The sequence below is a fragment of the Rhipicephalus sanguineus genome, chromosome 1, assembly GCF_013339695.2.
Source record: "Rhipicephalus sanguineus isolate Rsan-2018 chromosome 1, BIME_Rsan_1.4, whole genome shotgun sequence".
In the NCBI taxonomy this organism is placed as follows: domain Eukaryota; kingdom Metazoa; phylum Arthropoda; class Arachnida; order Ixodida; family Ixodidae; genus Rhipicephalus; species Rhipicephalus sanguineus.
The window spans coordinates 336,132,645-336,156,123 of NC_051176.1; the positions used below are offsets into that span (position 1 = coordinate 336,132,645).

The window sequence follows — 23,479 nt, forward strand, 5'->3', positions numbered from 1 at the left end:
CTCTAAAGACATACAAACTTCGAGGTTTCAAGCTTGAAAATCACCCTCCTCGAGTGACCCATTGCGGAATAGAAGAGCTGTAGAAAAAAAAAAAAAACAAAACAACAACGATGCTCTTCCATATCTTCCACCACAAATACAAAAACTGGAGAGTCCTGCACACTAGAATAACGTTTGCTCTACCTCATTAACTAAACTTACGTTTGTTACAGTCCTGCGAAAAACACGATGGGTTTTTACTGTACTACCGTATATTGTCATGTGGTTGTGATGGTGAAGAAAGGAAAACAACTGGTAAAAATGAAAGGCTTCCCAACCATAGCTGCACAGCCTGCGCTGAGCAGTGTTAGTTTTTGTGGGTAAAACCCGAATACATCAAAAAACGAATAAGGCTGCGTGGTATGCATGCACACAATAGGACCAACCTGCAGGTGCCCCTGCTTGTGGAGGCTGCTGCTGTTGCTGCGGCTGGGGAGCTGCCTGAGTGGGCATTGCTGGAGCAGTGCCTCCTTGCGGAGGCTGAGGTGTCTGTGGAGGCTGGCCACCCTGCTGTCCATAATATTGTGCATAATATGCAGCCCAGGCTGCTGCATTCGCGTCAGCAGCTGCTTTAGCTGAAATAAACAGATGTTTGCTGGTCAGAACATTGTGCAGTCTCCTTGGGAGGATATTCAATGATAAAATAGCCGGAAAGCTAGGCAATTTCTCTTTTTAATAAAAAAAAAAACATACCATTAATCATCTCAAAAACTATTTCCAACAGGAAAAAAAAATGTTCCGATAGGAAAAAAAGAATCTGTTTCTAGCAGTTAGCGCTAAAACATCCTTCGCTTGAAAATTTAATTTGGACATCATTGAGGCAAGACTTTGGCATCGCTTATCTACTGCACTACACTCAAACCTCAGTATAACAAAGTCGCATCTGCCACAAAAATAACGTTATATCCAAAAATTCGTTATAAACGTTTATGTGCAACACTGTAGCTATGACAAGACTATTCTTCATTTACTTCGTTATAGCTGATGATTCGTTATATCTGGGCGTTTCAAATATTCGAACGAATATTACAGTATTCGAATTCGCTTCAATACGAATTTATATTACAGTAAAAGCTCGTTAATTCGGATTTCACGGGACCGGAAAAAATGTCCGAATTAACCGAATGCCGAATTAACGAATGAACAGGAAAAACAACATTAAAATCAAGTTGGAGAAGCGTGCCTTTATTTGCTGAAGTATTTTGTAATGGTCGTCTGCGTTTTCACGCAGATTCCGGCTTACATTACAATTTTTCTTAACGTTTCCAAATGGCCAATAGCACGCAAACTGTCGGAAGTGCTCAGGCAAACGCCCTCTAATATCAAAAGCGCCTCCAAGACTTCCCGTGAGGTGCGATGAGGTCGCGACATCATTAATAATTTCTTGATCGGGCAGGAGACCAGTCGTGGCGACACAATCATCAATCGCGATGTAGTCCTGAAGGGTCATATCTGTGGGAAGGACAGCATCGAAGGTCGGGCAGTCACCGTCGGTGGACTCGGCTGGCACCTCGTCGATGCCACCGTCGGCTACTGCCGCATGCTCGGGCCTCACATGTAAACACGGTCACAACGGGAAAAAACAAGAACTCCGCACGAAGAGACGGTGCCGACACAACACAAGGGAAAATGGCGTCGGAGGCGCAGTGGAGCGAAGAAAGAAGACGCCGATGTTCAGTGACGCTGCGATCGCCCCCACTAGTTGATGACGATAGCGATGTCACTCAAGTTTCGGTTTCGCCCCAGTGGTGCCAGCGCTGCTTTACCACACATTTGTGTAGCGGCAGCCGTCAGAATTTGTCCGAATTAAGCGGTGCGGAGCCCAATTCTGACGAATTAACGAAGGTTTGGTCCCATAAATTAACATGCACTTCGGCCGGGACCAATAGAGCCGTCCGAATTATCCGAATTTCCAAATTAACGGGTGTCGAATTAACAAGCTTTTACTGTATTCGAAATGAACAAATATAATTTTGTTTGACCGCACTAACCACCTGTAAAGGTGGTTTCACTGCAGCGTCGGGGTGCCGTACCGTGAAACAACCTTTACAGGAGAAATCTGCACTGCCGCAAAGCCACACTTCAAAGTGTACATATTTTTTTAAGTTCAAAAGCGTGTTATATGGGCTTATATGCATTAAGTATAGTAATTTTTAAATTGTAACATATTGTACCACTTCTAACTTGCACCCTACTGCAATTCAAATTTTGATACTATTCAAGGTTGCTTCCACTTCATTTCAAAGGAAAAAATTGACATTCGCTCATACCTAGTTCCAATTCTTAAAAATATTGTGCAAGGGTCATGACAAAAATGCTAATTTTTCATAATATGCACTATATACTATTCGAACTATTCGATTCGAAATTATTCGACCAAATCACTATTCGCTTCGAAGCTCAAATTTGCTATTCGCCCATCCCTATATATCCGTATTCGCTATAACGAGGTTTGAGTGTAGTAGCACAAATTATGACACTAGTGTCGCCCTGTCATGAATCTGTCACCAGATTGGCTGGAGCAGGGATTAAAACAGGGCTTTATTCTGTTGCCTGAACCAGGATTTGAATGCAGGGACTTGCAAAGACATCCCCAATTCTGCCCAGACTGGTAGGAATGAATATTCTACATTCTGTACACTGTAGGTCCCAAAGACGCCTCCGATAATTTTACAACATTTCGAGTAAATGTGCACACAGTGTTCAGAATGTCGTCACGATTAGAATGCCAAACGCAGCAGCGGCACAAATTCCCAGAAACAATTTCTACTCTCCAGACCTTTCAGTAATCCTCAGTGTTGGCCGTGATGTCAACATTCGGTCTGGTCATGTAATCCACAAAAAGAACCTGTTTGTCTGCTTGCAGATACGTGTGCTCACCACTATTCTCTCCTCGCACGGCGAGGAGCATTCGGCCAGGAAGAGAGACAAGTGGAACTGAGCTTAGCGAAGGAACCGTGATGTCAACATTCGGTCTGTTCATGTAATCCACAAAAAGAACCTGTTTGTCTGCTTGCAGATACGTGTGCTCACCACTATTCTCTCCTCGCACGGCGAGGAGCATTCGGCCAGGAAGAGAGACAAGTGGAACTGAGCTTAGCGAAGGAACCGTGATGTCAACATTCGGTCTGGTCATGTAATCCACAAAAGAACCTGTTTGTCTGCTTGCAGATACGTGTGCTCACCACTATTCTCTCCTCGCACGGCGAGGAGCATTCGGCCAGGAAGAGAGACAAGTGGAACTGAGCTTAGCGAAGGAAGGAGCAAAGTGAGTGGGAGCTGCTTTTGGATCACCTAACGCGTGTAGCCTTGCTATTACGGTACAAGCATACATTTTGTACGTGCTTGTACGTAACCCCCACTAAAAAGTATGGAAAATGCAAGTGCCGCAGCTGTTCGACTGCCTTAACAGGGGCTTGTTGTGAAGCATCACGTATGCAAATGGCATCGCTCAGACAGAATGGCTGCTACTGGTGCATTTCTGAAGGGTGGTTTCTGAATGCTCATTGGCCGGAGCACGCGTGCAATGCCAGCCCCCTGCCACTGGCTGGCGCATCCCAAGGCAGCCATTATTTTTGTTCTGCCGTTCTCTCTGCCAGTGTCGTGCATCGTTACAAGTGTCATATTCATCGGTTTTTGCTTGTGTTCACGTTGACATACGAAAAAAAGTGTCCATACCACGCACAGCTGATGTGGAGAAGAACGCACTGCTGTAACTACCTGCTGCACTCTACAAGAACCACCCTGTCCGCCTGGGCCCCGCCACTGTCATCAGATCATCAGCCAGCAATGAAGCGGAAGTTCAAGCTGCCGGACAATGGTGAACGACGGCAAGGAAAATGGCACACAATTTACCCTCGCGAACTTGACCATGGCAACCACATTCTTGGGTTTGTGCCTTTTCCGGACCAACATTTTTTTGAAGCCAGTACAGCCATTGAAAAACTAACTACAGATTTAGAATCAGCATGAAAAACAAGTTCAGGACATATGGAATCAAATATGGAAAAAAAAAAAAAACTGTAGGACCCACCTCTCCCCTCAAGCGCACACGAAATAAGAGTACTACTACTCACAGGGGTCATTTGGCGGTGCACTTTGGTTCTGCCAATGCTGGTAAGCATTTCCCCAGCCCTGTGGTGCATATGGCTGGTTGGGAGGCGGAGGCTGTTGGCTGAAGAAAAAAAAAATGCTCTTAGCACTCAATGCCTGGCAGTACTTTCAATAAGTATGTGTGCATGATACTTACTATGGCTGTGGGTACTGTGTCGGGTAGTTAGGGGGGCCCTGTCCGTTGGCCGCTCCTGGCGGAGGCTGCAGAAAAATCACCAGTTTATTACACAGGTCGCGGCCTCTTTTGCAATAACTGTGCAGGATTCCAGAGAAGTCAAACAAGGCACCAAAGCTACTGTGTGCGAATTGATGTGACAAAACTGCAACCACACCGCGCACCTACAAAAGCCAGGTACCAAAATTCAAGTTGAAGCGATGTCACCCTGTCACGAATCTGTCACCAGATGGGCTGGAGCAGGGATTAACACAGGGTTTTTGCTGTTGCCATGACCAGGATTAAACCAAGGAAGTGTGACGACAGCCTCGATTCTGCCCATACTGGTAGGCGTCAAATTCGCAAGCAGTAACAAAAGTAGAACATGCGAGTGACCAACATGAGCATGGTTTATTTAAGCCTAAGCATAAAAAATTTTCAAGTGAAATTAAATTCTGTGCAGTTCACTAATTCATTCCTATTCAATTTTTCCCATTTCTCAGCTTTTACGTTTATTTGTGCACGGTCCTGTGATAAGCTGTACAATCATATCAATTTAAAACTGTGTGACATGAACGAAGCAGTCCTCGTACAATTCCAACACTTTCATTTTTTAATACTTTTTCTTCAGTATAGCTTGTACAGAAAGCCACGGTATCAAAGAAAGTTGTGAAGGCACACCCCGAAGCTACATTTCCTACCTAATATTTCTAGTGCAATTTCAAAAACTTCATATCTTCCCCAGTAGAAGCAGCTACGTAAGCCACTCAAGACATGAAACACTGCCACCTTCAAGTCCTATTGCTCCACCTTGACCAAACGTCAAATTCTTACCATGTCTGTTGGAGCACAGTTAATGTTTTACCAGTAATGATGGAGCACAGCGTGCTAAAGAGAGTGAAATACAGAGAACTAATATGGCAGAGCTACAATGATGCCTACATGCATAAATTCTTATACAGGGAACACTGATCTTGACTGTTGTCAAGCTATTAGCAGATCACAAAATTGAAATTAGCTTTAGTGTAAACAGACTTCGGGTTAGTTGGCTACCCAATCATTTAACAGCAGCCCATAAACGTGGGACAAACACAAAAGGAAGAAGTCACTCTTGGTGCACTGATTATACATAGTAGAATCAAACTGTTTTTTTTTTTTCAGGCACTAACGTACTCTGCAGGATTTTCATAACAAGAGCTAAAAAAAAAAAAGCTAAACAATGTGCTAAGCTACTGCAGCTAACCACTATGAAGAATCTGCCTGCACTTACCCCACCTATCCGCTCATTAATCAGCTGCTGAGCATGCTCAATCTGCTGAGGATTGCCCCGAATGATGAACACTTTCTCCACAGGGTTTGGCGGGGGTGCCCTGGACAGTTCCACGTGGGCACCAGACTGCTGGTTTATCTGACGAATGGCCTCTCCACCTGGATACCAAGAAAAAACATGCACCACCAGCACCGATCTAAAAACATCCAATAAAATTCGCTGGCATCCCAATAGTCTGCCCACTTGTTAACTCAAGTAAGTACAACTTCCTGCTCCCAGTAAGAAATAGGGCCTGCTCGATTCGCCTGCACCAATCTGAACTGGTTCACGGCGGTGCACAAGTTCATAAATTGTGCAGCTGAAGTTGGTGCAAGCCTTACTTGTTTGCTGTCCACGCAACTTTGAGGGGTGGCAAAACGCGCATGTGGACAGTTTGTGAGGTGCACCTTGGCAAAACACACCTCATGCTTTGTAGAATCAGTAGACGTGCCTGGATGCAGAGACTTCTGCTCCACTGCTAGTATACGTCTGCACATGCACACACGTCTACACCAAGCTGGCACAGTAGACAAAAGGGGTGCAGGAAAATCGTGAACCAGTGCTGCACCTTTTAAAACGAATGGGGTGGTTGCGTGCCGCACTGCTGCACCTTACAAGCCAATTCGGGTGGTGCAGGCAAACCGAACAGACTTAATTCTGTACAAAGCATCAACCATGGTAACTCCTAAAAGAGGAGGAGCCACCCTTCTCACTGCTATGCACTTCTATGTCGCACAGGTTTCCTTGCCCACAAGGCCAACAACAACCAGTGACCTGGGGTACGAGGCTGTGCAAGCTACAAGCACCAGACGTACTAAGGTCATTCAGGCTTGAATGTCAAAGAGGTAAGTACTGTACTGAATGAGTTGTGTGCGCAACAACCTATACAGCTCAGCATTAACATCACTCCAATATACAGCATAGACCGCTTATAACGTAAGTCGCCGGAGTCGCGAATATCCGCACTATAAGCGGTACCGCACTATAACCAAAACAACATTTTTGAAAGGTTGCACGTGTACAAAACATGACCAACAGGCAGGCGCGCGATTCCGACTATCGCGGCATGCGACTGGGGCGTAAGTTTGCATCTGCTTACATTTGAAAATGTTGAACTGTTAGCGTCCGCGGACCTGCGGTGCCGACATAACGAACGCGGAAAAAATGCGCCGTCACGGGAAGTCGCCGCGGTAACACACTGCGCGTCCGCGATGTCGAAAACGGTGGCGACCACAAACCACCACTCGAGTGTTTCACACGCACGCCCGCGTTTTCGTAAAAGATGTAAGTCACCCGTTCTAAATGCAACATTTGCAAAATGTTTCATTGACTCGGCACCAAACCGCAACTTCTGTAGTCCGCAGCCGCCGACATGGCAGCTAGCGCTCGTTAGGCCTAGCGTGCGCGTTGCAACTTGGCATGCCACCGCGAGAAGCTTGCCCTAGGCAACACGGAGATCGGGAGTAGAAGAGATCGCACTCGCGAGCTAAACCGAGGGCATCACGCGTGAAACGAAGTTTCGGTTCGCGATCGGGAGAACAGCCGCGGCAACTATCCTGAAAAAGTCTTTCAAGCTTCTAAGTCCGCCTGTTGGTGGCAAAGGCGAAAGCTCAATCGCGTCTCAAAGCATTGTTACTTGCGGGGGAATCGAGGTTGCACGCGCGATATCTGCGCTCTACGACGAAGCAACGACGACGCGCGCATGTCAAGCGGCCGAAGGGGGCAAAGGCTTCTCCGTTGGCTGCGCAACCACTCCCCCTCCTCACACCACGCACCTGCGGCGGGCTGCTGTCCCCCACAGCCACCCCCCCCCCCCCCCCCCCCCCCCGCTCCTTGTTTGTTCCAGGAACCCTCCTCCTTTGTAATGCTGTGGCAGCTCCCTCCCCCGCTGGCGCATCTCAGCTGAGGCTCGCACCCTCGCATTATAACCGGTCTTTCATCTCATTATAACCGGTCTTTCATCTCCGGGGTCTGCACAATAAGCGGTATGGGTATACATGGAGTTCTATGGGAGAGTAAACGGGAGTCAGAAAAACCCGCATTATAGCCGGTACTGCACTGCAAGCGGTTACGTTATAAGTGGTCTGAGCTGTACATGGTTCACCCAGTTCAGCCCTAATTTTTTTTTTTAATGACCAGATTTTCTTTTGGTTGCTTCACTGCCTCCAAGCACAGAAAAAAAATGCAGTCGCCGACCAATAAATCGGACACCGATAATTCAGACAGTCGCGCAGCACTGCCGATGATCCCACAGAAGTAATGTGTAAAGACGACCGATATTTCGGACAGCTGCGAGATCTACAGTCGATAATCTGGACTCTGTCCGAGACTGTCACGCACACCGAATCACCAGCTATTACAGTCGATCCCGATATATCGAACTCGGATATATCGAATTATTGGCTATATCGAACAGTTGAGAAATCCCCTTCAATTTCCCATGCAAAAGTTGGTGTGCACGTATATCGAACTCCCGCACAGCGAAACATCCGCTGTATCGAACGCTGCCCAGCGCCGAAGCCCAGAAAGTGCATTTTTTTTAACAGCTATTGATCATTTTTCGGCCGCGTTCTTATAAGTTCCAATCCCTCGTCGTGCGCATGGGCTAGTGTTTTTCAAAGAGGCTGATTGCCGAGGGCACCAAAATGAGAATTCGAAGTGACTTCGCGGTCTTGTTGTAATGTTTGCATTCCCTTCCTTGTCTCTTCGCGCACGATGGCATGCGGACCCGCAAAGCATGGCCTTCGAGATCCGCAATCTCGTGACAAATTTTTAGTGTTTTCGGTTTTACAACGCTGATCTCAGAGGCTAAGTTTTTTTTCGCATTTCTCGCCAAAGTAGCGGCTGCCTTCTGCAAAGCCACAAGTGCCATTGGTATCGCCGACATGTCGACAGTGGAGAAATGTTTCTTCGTGCAGCGGTGCAGCGTTCTCTTGCAGAATGTGTACTGTGTGTACTTCGCGCTTTGTTCTTGATAAATCGTCATTCGGGAGTCGGACTAAACATTGTCCCACTTGTAGCGATAAAAAGGATAACCGGTGCTTGAAACGACGTCAAGTAAAGCACCGTCGTGCACTGTTTCCTTATGGGCCTTGGTGCCAGGTGACGACTTCGGGCGCGTCATGACCACCGACTACGGCGTACGGTGTGTCAGTAAATTTTGCGACTTAGCGTTTCCGGGCGCCGTATCGGACGGGAGGCACAACGAGTGACTTCATCGGTGCCGATAACGACGTAGCTGTTTCTGACTGCATCGATGCCAAGGTCATAGCAGACGTTGCCGGTGTTGCGGAAACGGACCCGTGCGGTTTGAAAATGCCAGCCGTCGCCACGACCGCTAAACCCTTTACCGCGCTACAGAGCTCGCATCAGCGTTCAGCGTCGATCACCGCTGTTGGGGCGGAAGGTGCTAAATTTACTTATTTGGAAAGCTTATATAATATTGACGATGACTTGATGAATTCACGGCGCGCAAGAAGCAAGACAAGTTGACGGACTTTTTTCATGTGAAATAAAGTGTGCTAATTTGCAAAGGAAGTTCTAATATTTAAAACATGCATGCGTGCTAGTCAAAAAGTCAATGCACGGCTCAATAGTCAAATATGACATACCAAAAGCACAGATTACTGCCCTACTCACCCTTGCCAATGACCAAGCCACACTTGTTAGCAGGCACAGTGTATTGAACCTCGTGCACGTCATCCCCACCGGGGCCGCGACCACGACCACCACGACCCATGCCAGGACCTCCTGGTGGCCCAAACCCTCCATCAAAGCCCCCTCTACCTCGACCCCTTCCACGTCCCATGTTTTGCTGGTCTCTAGCCTGCAGGTGGAAAAAAGAATGGGGAAGTTAAGCACAGCTGTTGCCCATCTACTGCACACCAACTCTGTAAATAAGGTCATTCATGGCTTGCATGTAATATCCTGTCTTAGAGCAGCAATAGCGGTACACTCTGAAAGGAAACAACAGACAGTACTCCAAAAGCAATCGAGTAAGAGGCAGCAATATGCAAAACATGCATGCATTTCCCAAAAAATTGTCAAGGAAACGAACACAAAATCTGAAGAAAAAGTCTCTGCAGCAACTGCTAAACTGATTACTGCAGGAACACACACGCACAATCAAGGTTGCAAACAAACAAATCAACAAAAAAAGACCTCACTGGACAACGAAAGTCAGATGAGATTTTTTTACCATTTTCTTGGAACAAATGAAGCACTTTCTACCTGCATTTCTAGATGGAACCAACCGAGTTCGATTAATCAGATGCCTTCATGCCAGAAAGTGCACGAGATGGCTACGTTTCTGCTACGAAAGCAATGGTGCAGTAACAACCACTTATGGCAATTGTGGTTTCATTCATCACACAATGGCTGATTTATCTGACTATCCAGACCTGACAGCAAGACATCTAATCCATAATGCTGTCTACTGCTGAATTCGATGCCTCCCCATCTAGAGAACTGACACACCCTACGACATTAGCTCTATTAAGGGGGGAAGAGGCACTTTGACATGAAGCATCTTTTTATTTAAGTTAGGATGATGAAAACTTCGGTGATCATGTATTTACATGTGTAAATATCAAATATGAACTCAGTTTTTATGTAGCCCTTACGACAATTTTTTTAATTAATCATTCATTAAAATTTCGTTTAATCACCTTTTTAATAAATTGGCTACTCGGATCCTGCTGAATTAAATGTCATTGCATTCTACAGTTATCAGAGTGCAAAAAGCAAATTTTATGGTTCTAGCTTTCCTACAACATAAGTTATGAAGCTTCAAAATCCGCCAGTCGATTACCGAGAAAATGTATTTTTGTTATTTTCTCTCTTGTAAAAACTTACGCTTGTTTATAGTAACATATGACACTTTGTTGCACTCACTAAACATCCAGCTTTTCAGTAATACAAAAATGATCAAAATCGAGTGTACCAAAGCTGAGAAACGCTCGCTAAAAGAATGAAAGGTGGCCAAAAAATTGGAACTGAGAAAAAAGCAAAAAACAAAACGCTGTATCTTCAAGGAGCGCTACACAAGTAAAAATGCTTTACTTTGCAAATAAATGCCTTAGAAGACACCAGGAGAGTAGCTTATCACATTTTCCAATCGAAACGGCCCCAGTGCATGTCATTTCAAGCAGTTTGTTGATTGCGGAGAAGTCGACGATGCCGTAGTTAACCGCCGACGGGTCAGAGCCCTGGCACGCTGTTGCGAGCGTGCGCAGCTTGCACTCGCTAGCGGAAGTTGCCGATAAGCCGGAGATCTTATCTTCAGTCTTTTTCTGCTATTGCGCACGATCGGCGCTACTCAAGAACGTCGTGTCGATCCTTCTACCACGCTTCCTATCACTGACGTCGTCGAGGCGGCCGCCGACACAGGTGAAGTCGGCATTTCGACCGATGAATCGCGTTCCGCCACCACGCCGTCCTCCGCTGGATGCGCTTCTGATGCACCCGAGCCGTGATCTCGCTTTTTTTTTTTTTTTCGAATTTATGAGCGCTGCGCAACTTTCGATATGGCTTCGCCACGATCAAAGTTCCAAAACGCGGCCGAGAGCGTAGGCCTAATTCACTCCCGGCGGCTGCGGCGCACTTCGTCTAGCTCGCTTGGCGCCGTGCCAGTAAGCCGCCGCAACGTGCAGTCTTTGTTGAGGATGATAATAACGCCTGCTCCAGTTTCTTGCCAGCTTGCGCGGGTTGGAACTTCACGGACGTAAATCGACGAGAACAACAGTTATACTACGGCGCCATCAACTTGCCGCTTTGCGTGCACTGTAGCAGACAGCGCGGGAGGCTCGACGAATCGGAAGGCGTTATTTAGTCACGTGGGCTCACTGTGCCAATAGGCTCACGCGGAGGGACCTTTTTTTGGCGCGGATTTTCTACGTGAATTCTGAGTGGACGGAAACAAGGGCGGCGGGATATTCAAGAAAAAGCGCGGCTCTTTCGAATGCGACCAAGATGGCTGCCGTAGGTAACGTAGAACGGCAACAGCGCGGCGCTGAATAAGCCCGTTTTTTACGCGTTCATCGCTAAAAATTTAGCTCACTGATGGCACTTAAAATGCTGTCACGGCTAAAATACTGATCTAAGGCGCATGAAAATTGGCGAGGTTATGCATCAGTAGCGGCAGAATCCAAATAAAACATTTTCAAAAATTCGATTTTTTTTCTGATTTTCGGTCTCAAAGACCCGCTTCCCCCCTTAACACCAACTAGGAATTAGCCTACTGGGATCCCAGTGGCTGAGAAAAAACCATAACCACCATTCATCAAAAGAGCACAGGTATTATAAGACTTCCATCATCCAACAGCCCCATCCTAGTTGCAGTCACTAACATTTCTGACGATGATGCATAAGCATAACTACTTTGAACCTATTTTGCTTGAAATACCGCAACTTCCAGAGTCAATACTGTTTAGCAACTGCAACCACAGATTCTGAAGTGTAGCAAACCCACAACGTAGGTATTAAATTATAACTATGATCCAGTTTACACTTATTGATGGATTTATTGTTTCACCGCTAGCAGAAGAAACAAATGTGTAATTTAGTGTCTGCTTACTCTTTCTTGGTTCACAAGGAACAATAAATGCATCACTGAGATTACTGTTGTAAACTAGAGCATTAGTTTAGTGCATAGAATTGCAAGAACAAATGCTGTGGCTTTGGCATGTGAAGATATCGTGCATGCAAGGTGCTACAAGCTATGCTGCACTGCTAAGTAGACTTCCATTAATTCAAGGCTGCATGTCTGCTACAGATGAGCACAACAGGTGGCATCACTGCATCGAAAAAAAGTTTGAAGTTTCACTGAGCAGCATTTAGTAAAGACAGGTTAATTACAAGCAGTAATGGTCACAGGAAGTACAGAGATTCAAGATATTTACCCATTAAATAAGACTCACTTGAGCACAATTTTTAACATTCCATATGGCCATAAGTAATGGAAGTTGACAAACATTTGCACAGAATTAGCCGGACAAAGAGTCACATTTATGTTACGAAGCAATTGAACTGACAGATTGATGTGTGTTAGTAGAGTGCACCATGTCAAAGTCAACATTGCAGCTGCATTAAACTCAATGATCTAACGCACTACAAGCCCGTTATACTACTAAACAGACACCTGCTAGCACCGAGAAGCACTGTGCATCACATGCCGGCATCAGGTCCTTGCGACAGGTGCGTGCAAATAGTAAAACAAGTTAGCAAAAAAAGCATCTGAACCAATCGTGCATCTGGCAGTCAAGGTATACACAATATGCCCTAAAGCCAAGCCCACAACCACGCAAAAGCCACCCTTTTTTACCAGAACCATGAACTATCCACAGGCAAACATAAGACCACCATGCAAAGGCATGCACTAAGAGTCAAACAGGGGTCAGTGATGCAAAAATTCAGGCACCCTTACATAGCATGCACAACAGCTAGCACACACCATAATCAAAGATCGCTACAGTGTTAGGGGAACCACACCGTCCATAAGTGTTAAAATAACTGCACGGCAAGTAATATATGAAAAGGGAACCGTTGAATTTATTATACCCAAAATCTTTAAAAGCTGAACTTTTTTTCTCTTCAAAAACCAGCAACAACAGGATTAACAAAAAAAACTTGCTGCACTGCAGTAGTGCAAATACGGTCCGGATGTAACTCAGCGGCCAACATTCTAAAGTTTGGGCTTTATAGACTGCTTTTAGTGATCGTAAGGCTTCAAAAAGCAGAGGCAACTTTCCGAGTACTTATCAAAAAGTGCACCCTTCACCAAGCGCTTCCCCCCTGCCCCCAAGAAAAGGCCTCCGTTCAGAGAGAAAAAGAGAATGCCCACGGCGAAAGGCTCGACTCACGAAAGGTGGCGGAAATCCAAATTGTCTTTGCGGAGCGAATCCGCTGCGGTTCTGTGGCGGACAGAAACGAACAACACACACACAGAGGCAGAGGCACACAATTAGAGGAAGGCGCCACCACCGTATTTGCACCGCACTGCAGCACCTTAAAATTGCACTATGCTCCTCTCTGATTAGTCAACATCCCCAGACACTGCCGCCTAACACCTGAACAGCACGAGCAAAGTACACTGTGGCACAAACACTTCTTACATGCACTACCACACAGCAACACAAGGCAAAGCTTTGAGCACATCACACACACTAAACCACAGAAGACATGCGCAATGATGCAAACGTACCCACCCTCTCCCCTGCATTGTGCACAAGCTGTAGTGTGTAGCTCCATATCATTACAGCTCAATGAGAAAAGGCAAGCCCCATAACACGTTATAAAGTGAGATAACCTAAGAGAAGTTGTACTTGCCATTGAATAAAAGCTTAGGTCAACTTGCCATGGCTTTGCAGGCAGAGCCTGCAGCTGATATCGACAAGACCTCAACCATTAAAGTGAATCCCCTAACTAGGGCTGTGCAAGTAACAAAATTTTGGGTGCCAAGTATTTTGAATACTTCGAAGTTATATTCTAAAAAAGTGAGCTGCAAAACATGGCAAAAAAAAAAAAAAAACTCATCGCACATTTAGTGTACTTCCATAGAGTGCTTCCTAGGGGGAAAAAAGTCCAGGCCAAAAAACAGCCCAAGAGATAACCGTGTAGTAAATTAGACACTGATGCATGGCAGACCGAGCGATGCATGGGTGCCCATGCTTTCACAGGCGTGCACCTTATTGTATTTACATGATTATAGGCAGACCTATTTTATATACAATTGAAAACAGAAAGATGGGATACAATTGAAACCCCAAATCTGTTCCGCCAGTAACAGCAAGGCAAATAGAAATCAAAGACACTATGGTGTGGTTACAACTTTACGAATGTTTTCTGGTTCTACTCATGGCACATTGTTACCCATGCTTGTTTGGAAATTTTGTTCTTTTTAACTTGTACTGCCCACACCAGAGCTCATATATGGTACGAAAGGCTGTTGTGAGTCACTTGACGACAGAAGAGCTGCTTCTCCAGTTGGTAGCAGCACTCCTGACAGCAAGTGGCGATTTATTCAGTAGGTACCAGGAGCTGATGGAAGAGTGTACCAATGTGGCTTTTACACTGCACTCTGTGGCCGCTGATCAAGCTAACTTCGCTAAACTAACATCAGGGTGCAGTGGCAGCCATCAACTACTTTGATAGATTGAAGCTTGAGAGAAGAACTGGACTCACATGCAGATAGTGAAGCAAAGCTGTGTCAGCACTGTCAATCACATCCAAAAGTGCGTGGGGATGGCCAGAAAAACTTAGTGCAAGATCAAAAAAAAAGGTGAGAAGTGAAGCCTTGGTGGGAGAAGCCGGCTAAGAAATGAGCTCATCATCAGACTAAGCATGTACAGTAGCCGACCGATAATTCGGACATGCTGGGTAATTCAGACAGCCGCACGGCACTGCCGTTGGCCCCACAGAAGTAATGTGCAAAGACTGATATTTTGGACAACCGCCATTCAATACTTCGGACCTTTCCAGAGACTGTTGCGCAGACCGAATCGGCTGCCATTATCTCCTCTGGCACGCAGACGCTACGAAGTATGGCCTCAGAGATTATATATATAAAAAAAAAGCTGTAATTGGTGTGCTATGAGGCTTGACTTTGGTCACGATTTTATGCCGATCCTGGAGGCACTTCTCAACTGTGGGGTCGCATAGTCATCGCGATCATGCTGTTCTGGCATCCCCACGGTGCGCTGCCGCTATCGCCATTCCGGTGGTGCTGTGGATAACACACTGGTAGTAAACAACCGCGGTCGAAAGTTGGTGGAGCTGCTTCGGCGCTACTCAGCAGACGCTACCTTCAACCTTGATGAGACTGGGCCTTTTTATAAGCTACTGCAGAAGACACTTCCCCGTTCTGGAGAACCTCACTTTGCTCTGGCCCATGAACAAGCAAATCTGCACGCCTCCAAGCATAGCATGAGGCACGGCGTTAGGTATTTAAAGCTGCTCTAGCCCAAATAAACTATATTTTATTGGCTTAGCTTTTTCGGCCTGCTGAACTTTTCGGGCTATCGGTCCCCACCAAACCCGGAAAATCTGTTAGCAAAAGTATGCTGTTTCAGAGCAACTGTGGAGCAACAAATTTGTAGTCTTGCAGTAGAGAAAGTGAGTTTCGGAGTGGTCACTATCCCAGGAACATTTAAGAGGGATGTGGCAATGGGTGAACGGTAAATTTGGCTAAAATGCACCATTTTAAAATTTATTTTAAATTTTTTGCGATCCTCAGGCAATCTTTTATGCCGCGGTGAAATATTAGAACCAAATAAGCAGTAGAAGTTGAGAAAAGGCACTTTAGAGGCGTGCTGTCAAAAACTGAGAAAATCTGGCTTCAGAAAATGCCAATCTTGTAGCTTCCCTGTGACACTGCCACCTTCTTAGCATCATTGTAATGAGGAGAGATCGGAGCTCAAGAGAGCCACAGTACTGCATTTCTACAATTTTTTCTACATTTCTACAGTTTTCTTAGCTTTGAACTCAGTTTTCTCAGCTTTCATTTGTAGTGCAGGTGCAGAAACAGCTCCAGGCGACGCCTGCTTTCGTTCAACAAAACTGTATCTGTAATCCTAGTACCAGTAACAAAACTGCATGACTAAGCACTTCCTAGTACAGTAAAAGCCCGTTAATTCGGAAAATCGGTTGATTCGGACACGTCATCTGGTCCCTGTAAATATATGCATCACTCTATGAGACCGGGCACTCGTTATTTCAGACAGATTTGACCGCAAATCGGATAATTCAGCGACTTTCGGGCCGCTGACGAGGCTCGAAAACGAAAAAAGAACCATTCGGAACAAAAGTGAAGCTCAAACGCTGCATCGCCATGGACATCAATTATCGGCTTGGCTTGACTCAAAACACCTTTTCTCGCGTGCGATAGCGTGTGGGTATGGCGCGGTGTCATTTTTGTTGCTTTGTTCCCGTTGGTGTGCTGCATCGTTGAACGCCGTTTTATCGCGGAACGATTCAGTACGGCCCCTTTAGCTTGATCGTTGCTGGTGCTTTTGTGCTGACTTCTCGTGTGAACGCACTCTCCGCCGATGGCAACGCCAGCGAAGCGGCCCAAGTACGAGGCCAAGGACTTCACCACCAAAGTAGAAATTTTGCGTGCCCTGAAAAATGGGCTCTCCCGACAAGAAGTAGCTCTTGTGAAATGAAGTCTGCAAACAATACGACGCGAGTCTCCTGAGCGCAGTTAGCATTCTTCGCGTATGTGTGGCAGAGCACGCCTGTGCACGCCATTGCCAACTGTTTCAGGCACAGTGGCTTTGTTGTACCTGACTCCAGCGATGCCGCAGTGGCCGAAGTGTCACCGAACGATGGTGCCGATGACGGGCAGGATTTCGGAAGTGTTATGCCTGATGCAGTGACTCGACGATTATATCGGCATTGATGGCATTGCCACTGCCGGCTCTCTGACTGATGAGCAAATCGTCAAGGAAGTGATGCATGGCGACGAATCCGAGAATGAAGAGCCTGAAGAGGAGCAGCCACACTAGGAGCCACACAGGCCCCCTCGTACTGAAGGAAGCCGCGGAGGCCCTCGTCGTCCTCAAAGAATTTTGTTTTGGCACTGCAGACAGCGTGCGAGCTGCTGAGCACCTTGAAGGGCTCGGAAAAATTGTGTCCGTGCGAATTTATGCTCGAAAACAGACGCATCCGCGATTACCTTGTAAAGTAAAGGTATGTTGAAAAAACTCTTGCATTTGTTGTGTTTATTTCGACCATTCGATAATTCGGACATTCGGTTAATTCGGACATTTTTTCCGGTCCCTAGAAATCCGAATTAACGAGCTTTTACTGTATCTAACCCAGGGACTCGAGCCTTCTGGCCTTGGGGAACACAGACGGCGCATTGAAACAGGACAATATTTAGGGCTAAGTAAAGCGCATACTTTTTGTTTCCAGTCTTCAGTTCGGGTCATACGGATGTAATTCCAGCTCGAACACGCAAATCAGCGACAAAATTACATTCAGACTAGATTCGTTGTGACATAACGTGGTGATCTCGAGCAATTGCGCATGCCAGTTATACCGTATCTACTCGAATGTAACACGAGTTTTTTTTCAAAATCTCTCAAGTGATTTGGGGGTCCGCGTTATAATCGAAGCACCTCAAATCGTGCCTTGGCGGTGCCGCCCCACTGGTTCTTAAAATGACTACGACAAACCTAACGATCTTTCAACCTTGTGCTGTCAACATATGCACGCTGGCAACATCGAATCGAATCGAATCCAATCCTACTGTTCGCGACGTGTTTTGCGGGCGGTTCATTTCCTTTGTGCTTCCGCGACTTCGGCTCGAGCAAATGGCAGCGCGACGAGTTCAGTACAATGCCCGCTTCAAGAGAAGTGCAATACTGATGGCTGAAGAAATCAGGAGCTCAGCCGCGGCTCGACGGCTAGGTGTGGCGGAATCTACTATCCGTGGGTGGAGGCTCCAGCGTGAAGCGCCCTTCAAGAGTGAGCCCGGCCGAAAAGGCTTCCGTGGACCTCGTTGTGGGATAGAATGCAGCAGCTGTACGGAGAATGGATGCGAGAAGATCGGGCTTTGACACCTACGGGTAGGATAAAGCGGCCTAGCGCCGCCAAGATTGCCGAGTGGGTGTCCGCCGCTTGGTACGGCCTGCCGCATGACATGATAGCTCGCGCGTTTGAAAAGTGCTGTATATCGAACTATATGATATGGATGGCACAGAGGATGACCTCATCTGGGAGGAAGAAAGTGACAAAGAGGGCTCGACCACCGGCGATGATGGCGATGAAAGCGACGAATGAACAAAACTCACTTTATATTTAGAAACTGGGATGTCATTGCCACTACCATGTGCAGCAAATAAAGGTACTTTTTCCCCCCCACTTTACTCGCGTTACATTCGTGTTCTTTTTTTTTTTATTTTTTAGGCACTGAAAAGTCACCCCTCGCGTTACAATCATGGTCGCGTTACATTCGAGTAAATACGGTACTAAAAATTCGATGCAGTGCTCGAATATTCACACAAGCCTATTCTTCAGGTTCCATTTAACGAGTCTATTGTACATCGAAAGGCTAAAAATGTCCCCACCCCGCTCCCTCCCTTTGCCCGCAAGGCACATAAACTGCCTGCTGTCTTTACAGTGCATGCTTCAGGTACCGTGCACCGTAAGCAGTGTGTTCATGCAAACAAAGCGTTGAACGAAGAAAAGCTTGTTTAATCTTTTGCGTAACAAACCAAGAAAGCATGCCAGTCGCACTGTGAAACAACCATCGATACCCCGGTCGCAAGGCTGTGCCTAAATGGTCGTGTAGCCTAGCCACAGCTGGCACGAAGCGATGCCTCTCGAGAGTTCTTTAGAAACCAAACGTAGTGCAGTGGCAAATCAGCGTGTATAAAAACTGAGCAACGAGAACGCTGGTCCGTAGTTCAGTGCTGTCACCTGTGCTTAATGAAGCAACAGTTTGGGTTAGATTTTACGCCTTTTTTTTTGTACGCATTTCGATGCTGAGTGAATGCAGACCGTGATGAAGTTTCCGTACTCTATTATGTATAACCCATGGTAACAAAAATAAATAAAAAGGATCGCATATCACCGCGAAGCTACCTTTCTTGCATCACTATGAAGGCAACTTGTGCACAAGAATTTGCGTATAGCCTGCAACCCAACCTTGGCTCCGAATGCTCTGCACATCTTTTACAGGTCATACAGTATGTCCCAAGGCTTTCTTATGTGCAACTGTGTGCACTAAGAATCCAGCAATATCTGCTGCCATTTTACGGAGCTGTGAATTTAAGAGCAAGGCTGCTAAGAGGTGTCTCAATTCAGGATCCTTGTATATTTGAAGTTCTAACACCCCGCAGTGCACTCACCAGGACACTCTGGATGAGCTCGCCAATGAATGAGGCAGCGTGGTGCACTTGGTCAGGACCGCCAGTGAGCAGACAGACACGGTCCGGAGCATTGTCATCCTGTGGCTGCTGAAACTGGACACGGGCACCGGTTTCCTGCTGGATGCGTTTGATCATATCGCCCTGCTTGCCGATCACCACGCCTACTGCCTGCTTGGGCACCAGGACTTCTTGGGAAGCACCGCCAGGACCTCCTCCACCGGGACCACCTCCAGGAGGTCCACCGTACTCGCCACCGCCGCCGCCGCCGCCACCACCAGGTCCGCCGGGGCCACCCCCTCCATAGCCACGCCTTACATTCTGAGGAATTACCATAGGCCGGGACATTTAAAATGACCTCCTTTTCCACAAAGCCAGTCCTAAATATGTGCCATACAATAATTTGCTCCCAAGCAAACTGGCACTGTACATTAAGGGAGAACGCGGGGATCAAATCGCGAAAATAGCCTAAGAAAGCAATTTTCGGGATACACTTGTTTCGACATCTGCAGTCCCTTATTTACGCAGTATCAAAACACTTACGGCAAAAACGCACTTAAAGTGGCCAAAAAAAAATTTATAAGCGCAATCAGAGAAAATGAAGCTCGAAATTGAGCTAAATGCCGCAATTCACGGCACCGTACATCTTTCCACCACCTTGGCGTCATGTCAAAGCTCAAAGTTCCGCCTTTCCATTCTCGCCCTTCGTTTACCATGACCGCATGGAAAAACAAATTTTGAAAACACTGCCCCTTCTGCAGACAGTATTAACCATCCTTTTACTTCATTTTGTAAATCCTCCAGCCCCTACATGAGGTTCAATAAAGAAATAATTTGTCTCACGGGAAGTTCCTTGTGGTATCACCTTGGAAGTTTTTATGGAAGCTTTATAGGGTCAAGAAATTCTGAAGTCTGTGCAATTTTCATCAAGATCCAACCAGAAACAAGGCAGTTGATTCACAAAGCAGCCCCCCCCCCCCCTAATATGGCAGCACCCACCTAGCAGTGAGCAGTGCAGCCAACTGGCTACACTGGGCAGAAAGCACTGCCTTACAGCCGACATTCATCGTGGCTGCTTGTTCAAGGCACATGTGACACAGGGTTTTAGTGCACCCTGCAATGTTCCTAGCCGAGCACACAGACCATGCCCTGTGCCAAAAATGCTGTACCTTCCCTTGTCAGGGACCAGGGAAAGCACACCACTGATCCCTAAAGATGGAAAGGAAAGAGATGCTAAAACGGTGGGAAAATAACTCACCTCAAGCTCCTTTTCCGTGATGAGGTCAAGTACAAGGCGCTTGGCATACTGAAATAAAGTAGAAACACTTCATTTCCATGCACAACATTCAGCATGCCTAAATTTTGCATGAGTACTTAGTAAGGCGGGTTTTGGGATGTTAAACCCCAGCAATTATTATTACTTAGCAAGGTGAAGCACATTTGCTTGGCATACAATGGAAAGCTGGTGAAGTCAGAATTAATAGCAGCTTTAAGGGACACTAAAGGCAAATAATTTATGTCAGAGTGAAAGGTCAATGCGCGAGAACGTCTAAAACGTCAATATTATCAACAGCAGTGCTCTAGTAATCGAGAAATTAAGGTAAATGTAGGACACTATGTGCAGCACGAGTGGGATATTTTGAAAATGATCACAATGATGTGAAGAGTCCAGAGTACAATTAACCACCAATAATCAAACTAGTTGTGACAAAAGAAAACCTTCCATGCATTACAAGACGTAATAAAATGCTGCTTGTTTGTTTCTGTTTGATTCATGGAAAAAAGAACCTTGGCGTTACCATGGAGAATGGCGCGAGGGGTTCAAAACTTCAGTTTTCACGGAGCTGTGCCTCCGAGTGGTAGTTTCAGTATCGCGTACTGCTGTGTGTGCTTGGCTCTTGCTATTTTCGCACTGTTGATACGCTACTACTGCTGCTGGCCAAGCTAAGCTCCGTTACAATGAATTATATATTGGAGTGGCCCGTGGCTGCGTCTTGGTAAAGTTGATGGCCGCTGTTGTGCAAGAAACCGTAGCGTCGGCGGCCAGGCAGTAAAGGCGGGCAACGTTGGGCACGGCAACTGCTACGTCAGAAGGCCCATTCAGGTGGGCGATTTGAATTGCGTTAACGCCGTGCAGACCACTAAAACATGATTTTCTTTCAAAATAAGCGTTTCCATGGCACGAAACAAGCACTACGAGGTTTCTGGAACGCTATTTTAACAATCAACGTCGACTTATGCCTTTAGTGTCCCTTTAATGCACACAGTCTTGACATGCCATTTGAAAACTTTGAAGCTGAACGTATATCCAACTATTTATTCCAGGAGGCCCTTCAATTAAGGTACGAGGCCAAATGCTAGTAAAATTTTTTTTACAAAGCGATAAGAACTAGAGATTATTAGCCTACATTACAACGCACACCTTTTTAGGCACATGTGAGCACTATAACGCAAGTCCTATATTTTGTCAATTTTTCATAATTAAACACATTATTAGAAATGGGTCTTGTGCAAACACTCCTAACTGAAATTCCACTCAAATCAAACCTATTTTTCATAGGGACATAAAAAGCTTTGGTCAGCGGAATTAAAAAAGAAAAGATATCTGAGAAATAATAAGAACATAGCGATTAAATAAAAAATTACGCACTAACACTAGAGGCACCTTCGCATAAAAGGCAGCCATTATAAATCTTGTGGCACAATTTCACTTATTGTGGTTCATTGCACACACACTAATGTGGTAAGAAAGTGTGAAGTGTTAATGGATGACCTTTACTGGCAGAAAAGTTATGCTTGTTCACGTACAGAAAAATACCAAAAATATAAGTTATGAGAAAATCCACAAAAAAGATCTGAACAAGGCGCAGCGCTTACACAAGGTGATCAGGAGTGCTAAAATCCTCCATATTTGTAGCTAGTTGAATCCTGGACCTTACTGTTGTCTGCCTTTGCTCGAATGGCACCTCGCTATTTTTTTTTCTAGAAGGCTTGGTTTACAGCATCAGTGCCAAAAAATGACATTTTGAAAGGAAATAAAAAATTGTATTTTCCACATGGCCTCATATGTTAACCCAATAATCTGGGTTTCACAAATGCGTGTTGTGAAAGCCAGCTGCATGTCTGGATGGGTACTATCTAACTCCCTTCCCGGGGCATCGAAAGATGGCCTCAGGGCGTCAGCGAAATCCTCCAGTACGTTACTATAGCACTTTGTTAGAAACCTCCCAACTCCAATATGATGCTGGAAGGTTATGGATAAGTGCAAACACCACAAAACTTGTAGAAATCAGATTTTGGAATGAACAGTCACACTAATATGAGTGTGTGCAACACTTTTAAAGATGGTTTTAGCAATTCGTATCCGTGCAACAAAAATTCATTCCAATGAACACTGACCTCGCATTTGCTCTTCTCGCCGGTGATGCGGAGGGGCTTGTCCATCATAGACTGCTGGGGGCCATCTTGAATCATCACCATCTTTACATTGGCTCGCTCCTGTGCAGTTGAATTAAATATTACCAGGAGCCACTTTTTTTTTTTAAATCTCGAAGTGGCAATGAGCTCTGCACAGGAAGGGCTTCAACTTTTCCATTTGATCTGACCGCCAATCTCCTCTAAGTTGAATTCCTATAATTAACGTCTGCCATCATAGAAAAAGCACTTGTGGGCGCATGTGACTGGTCATGTGGTTTAGTTCCCCGCGAAGTGTTGCCAGCCCACACGGCGCTGCCAGCTTTTCTGTGGAATGCCGATGGTTTGTCAACGAATCGTTTCTATTGTATGAAAACAAAACTGCAGGGCACATCGCCAGGTAAATTCCTCTTTATTCATAGAGCATCATTCGCCCTCTATCAAATGTTTGAAAGGCTGCTTTCGAGACAGCATTTCCCAAGCAGTTCGCACTAATGCCACGAGGCGATTTTTTAACGCGCTCCGTAGTTTCGCCTCGCGTGGTTTTGCTATAGTTTCATGATCGTCGTGGCACATCGCAAA

At 45.9% G+C, this 23,479-nt stretch overlaps 1 protein-coding gene across 6 annotated transcripts in view; it reads right to left on the reverse strand.

Moving 5' to 3' along the window:
• Positions 1 to 23,479, reverse strand: part of LOC119379577 (far upstream element-binding protein 1) — a 61,537-nt gene that overhangs the window by 13,138 nt on the left and 24,920 nt on the right. For 5 of the 6 annotated variants that reach the window (XM_049412024.1, XM_049412023.1, XM_037648883.2 and 2 more), the window contains 9 exons: positions 22,883 to 22,981; positions 20,742 to 20,789; positions 19,466 to 19,804; positions 13,475 to 13,525; positions 9,255 to 9,441; positions 5,577 to 5,734; positions 4,289 to 4,353; positions 4,116 to 4,213; positions 426 to 614 (listed from right to left, as the gene is read on the reverse strand). In XM_049412024.1, coding sequence (XP_049267981.1) covers positions 426 to 614; positions 4,116 to 4,213; positions 4,289 to 4,353; positions 5,577 to 5,734; positions 9,255 to 9,441; positions 13,475 to 13,525; positions 19,466 to 19,804; positions 20,742 to 20,789; positions 22,883 to 22,981 — 1,234 coding nt within the window. The remainder of the gene's footprint in view (positions 1 to 425; positions 615 to 4,115; positions 4,214 to 4,288; positions 4,354 to 5,576; positions 5,735 to 9,254; positions 9,442 to 13,474; positions 13,526 to 19,465; positions 19,805 to 20,741; positions 20,790 to 22,882; positions 22,982 to 23,479) is intronic. The other variant, XM_037648881.2, reaches the window with a different exon arrangement.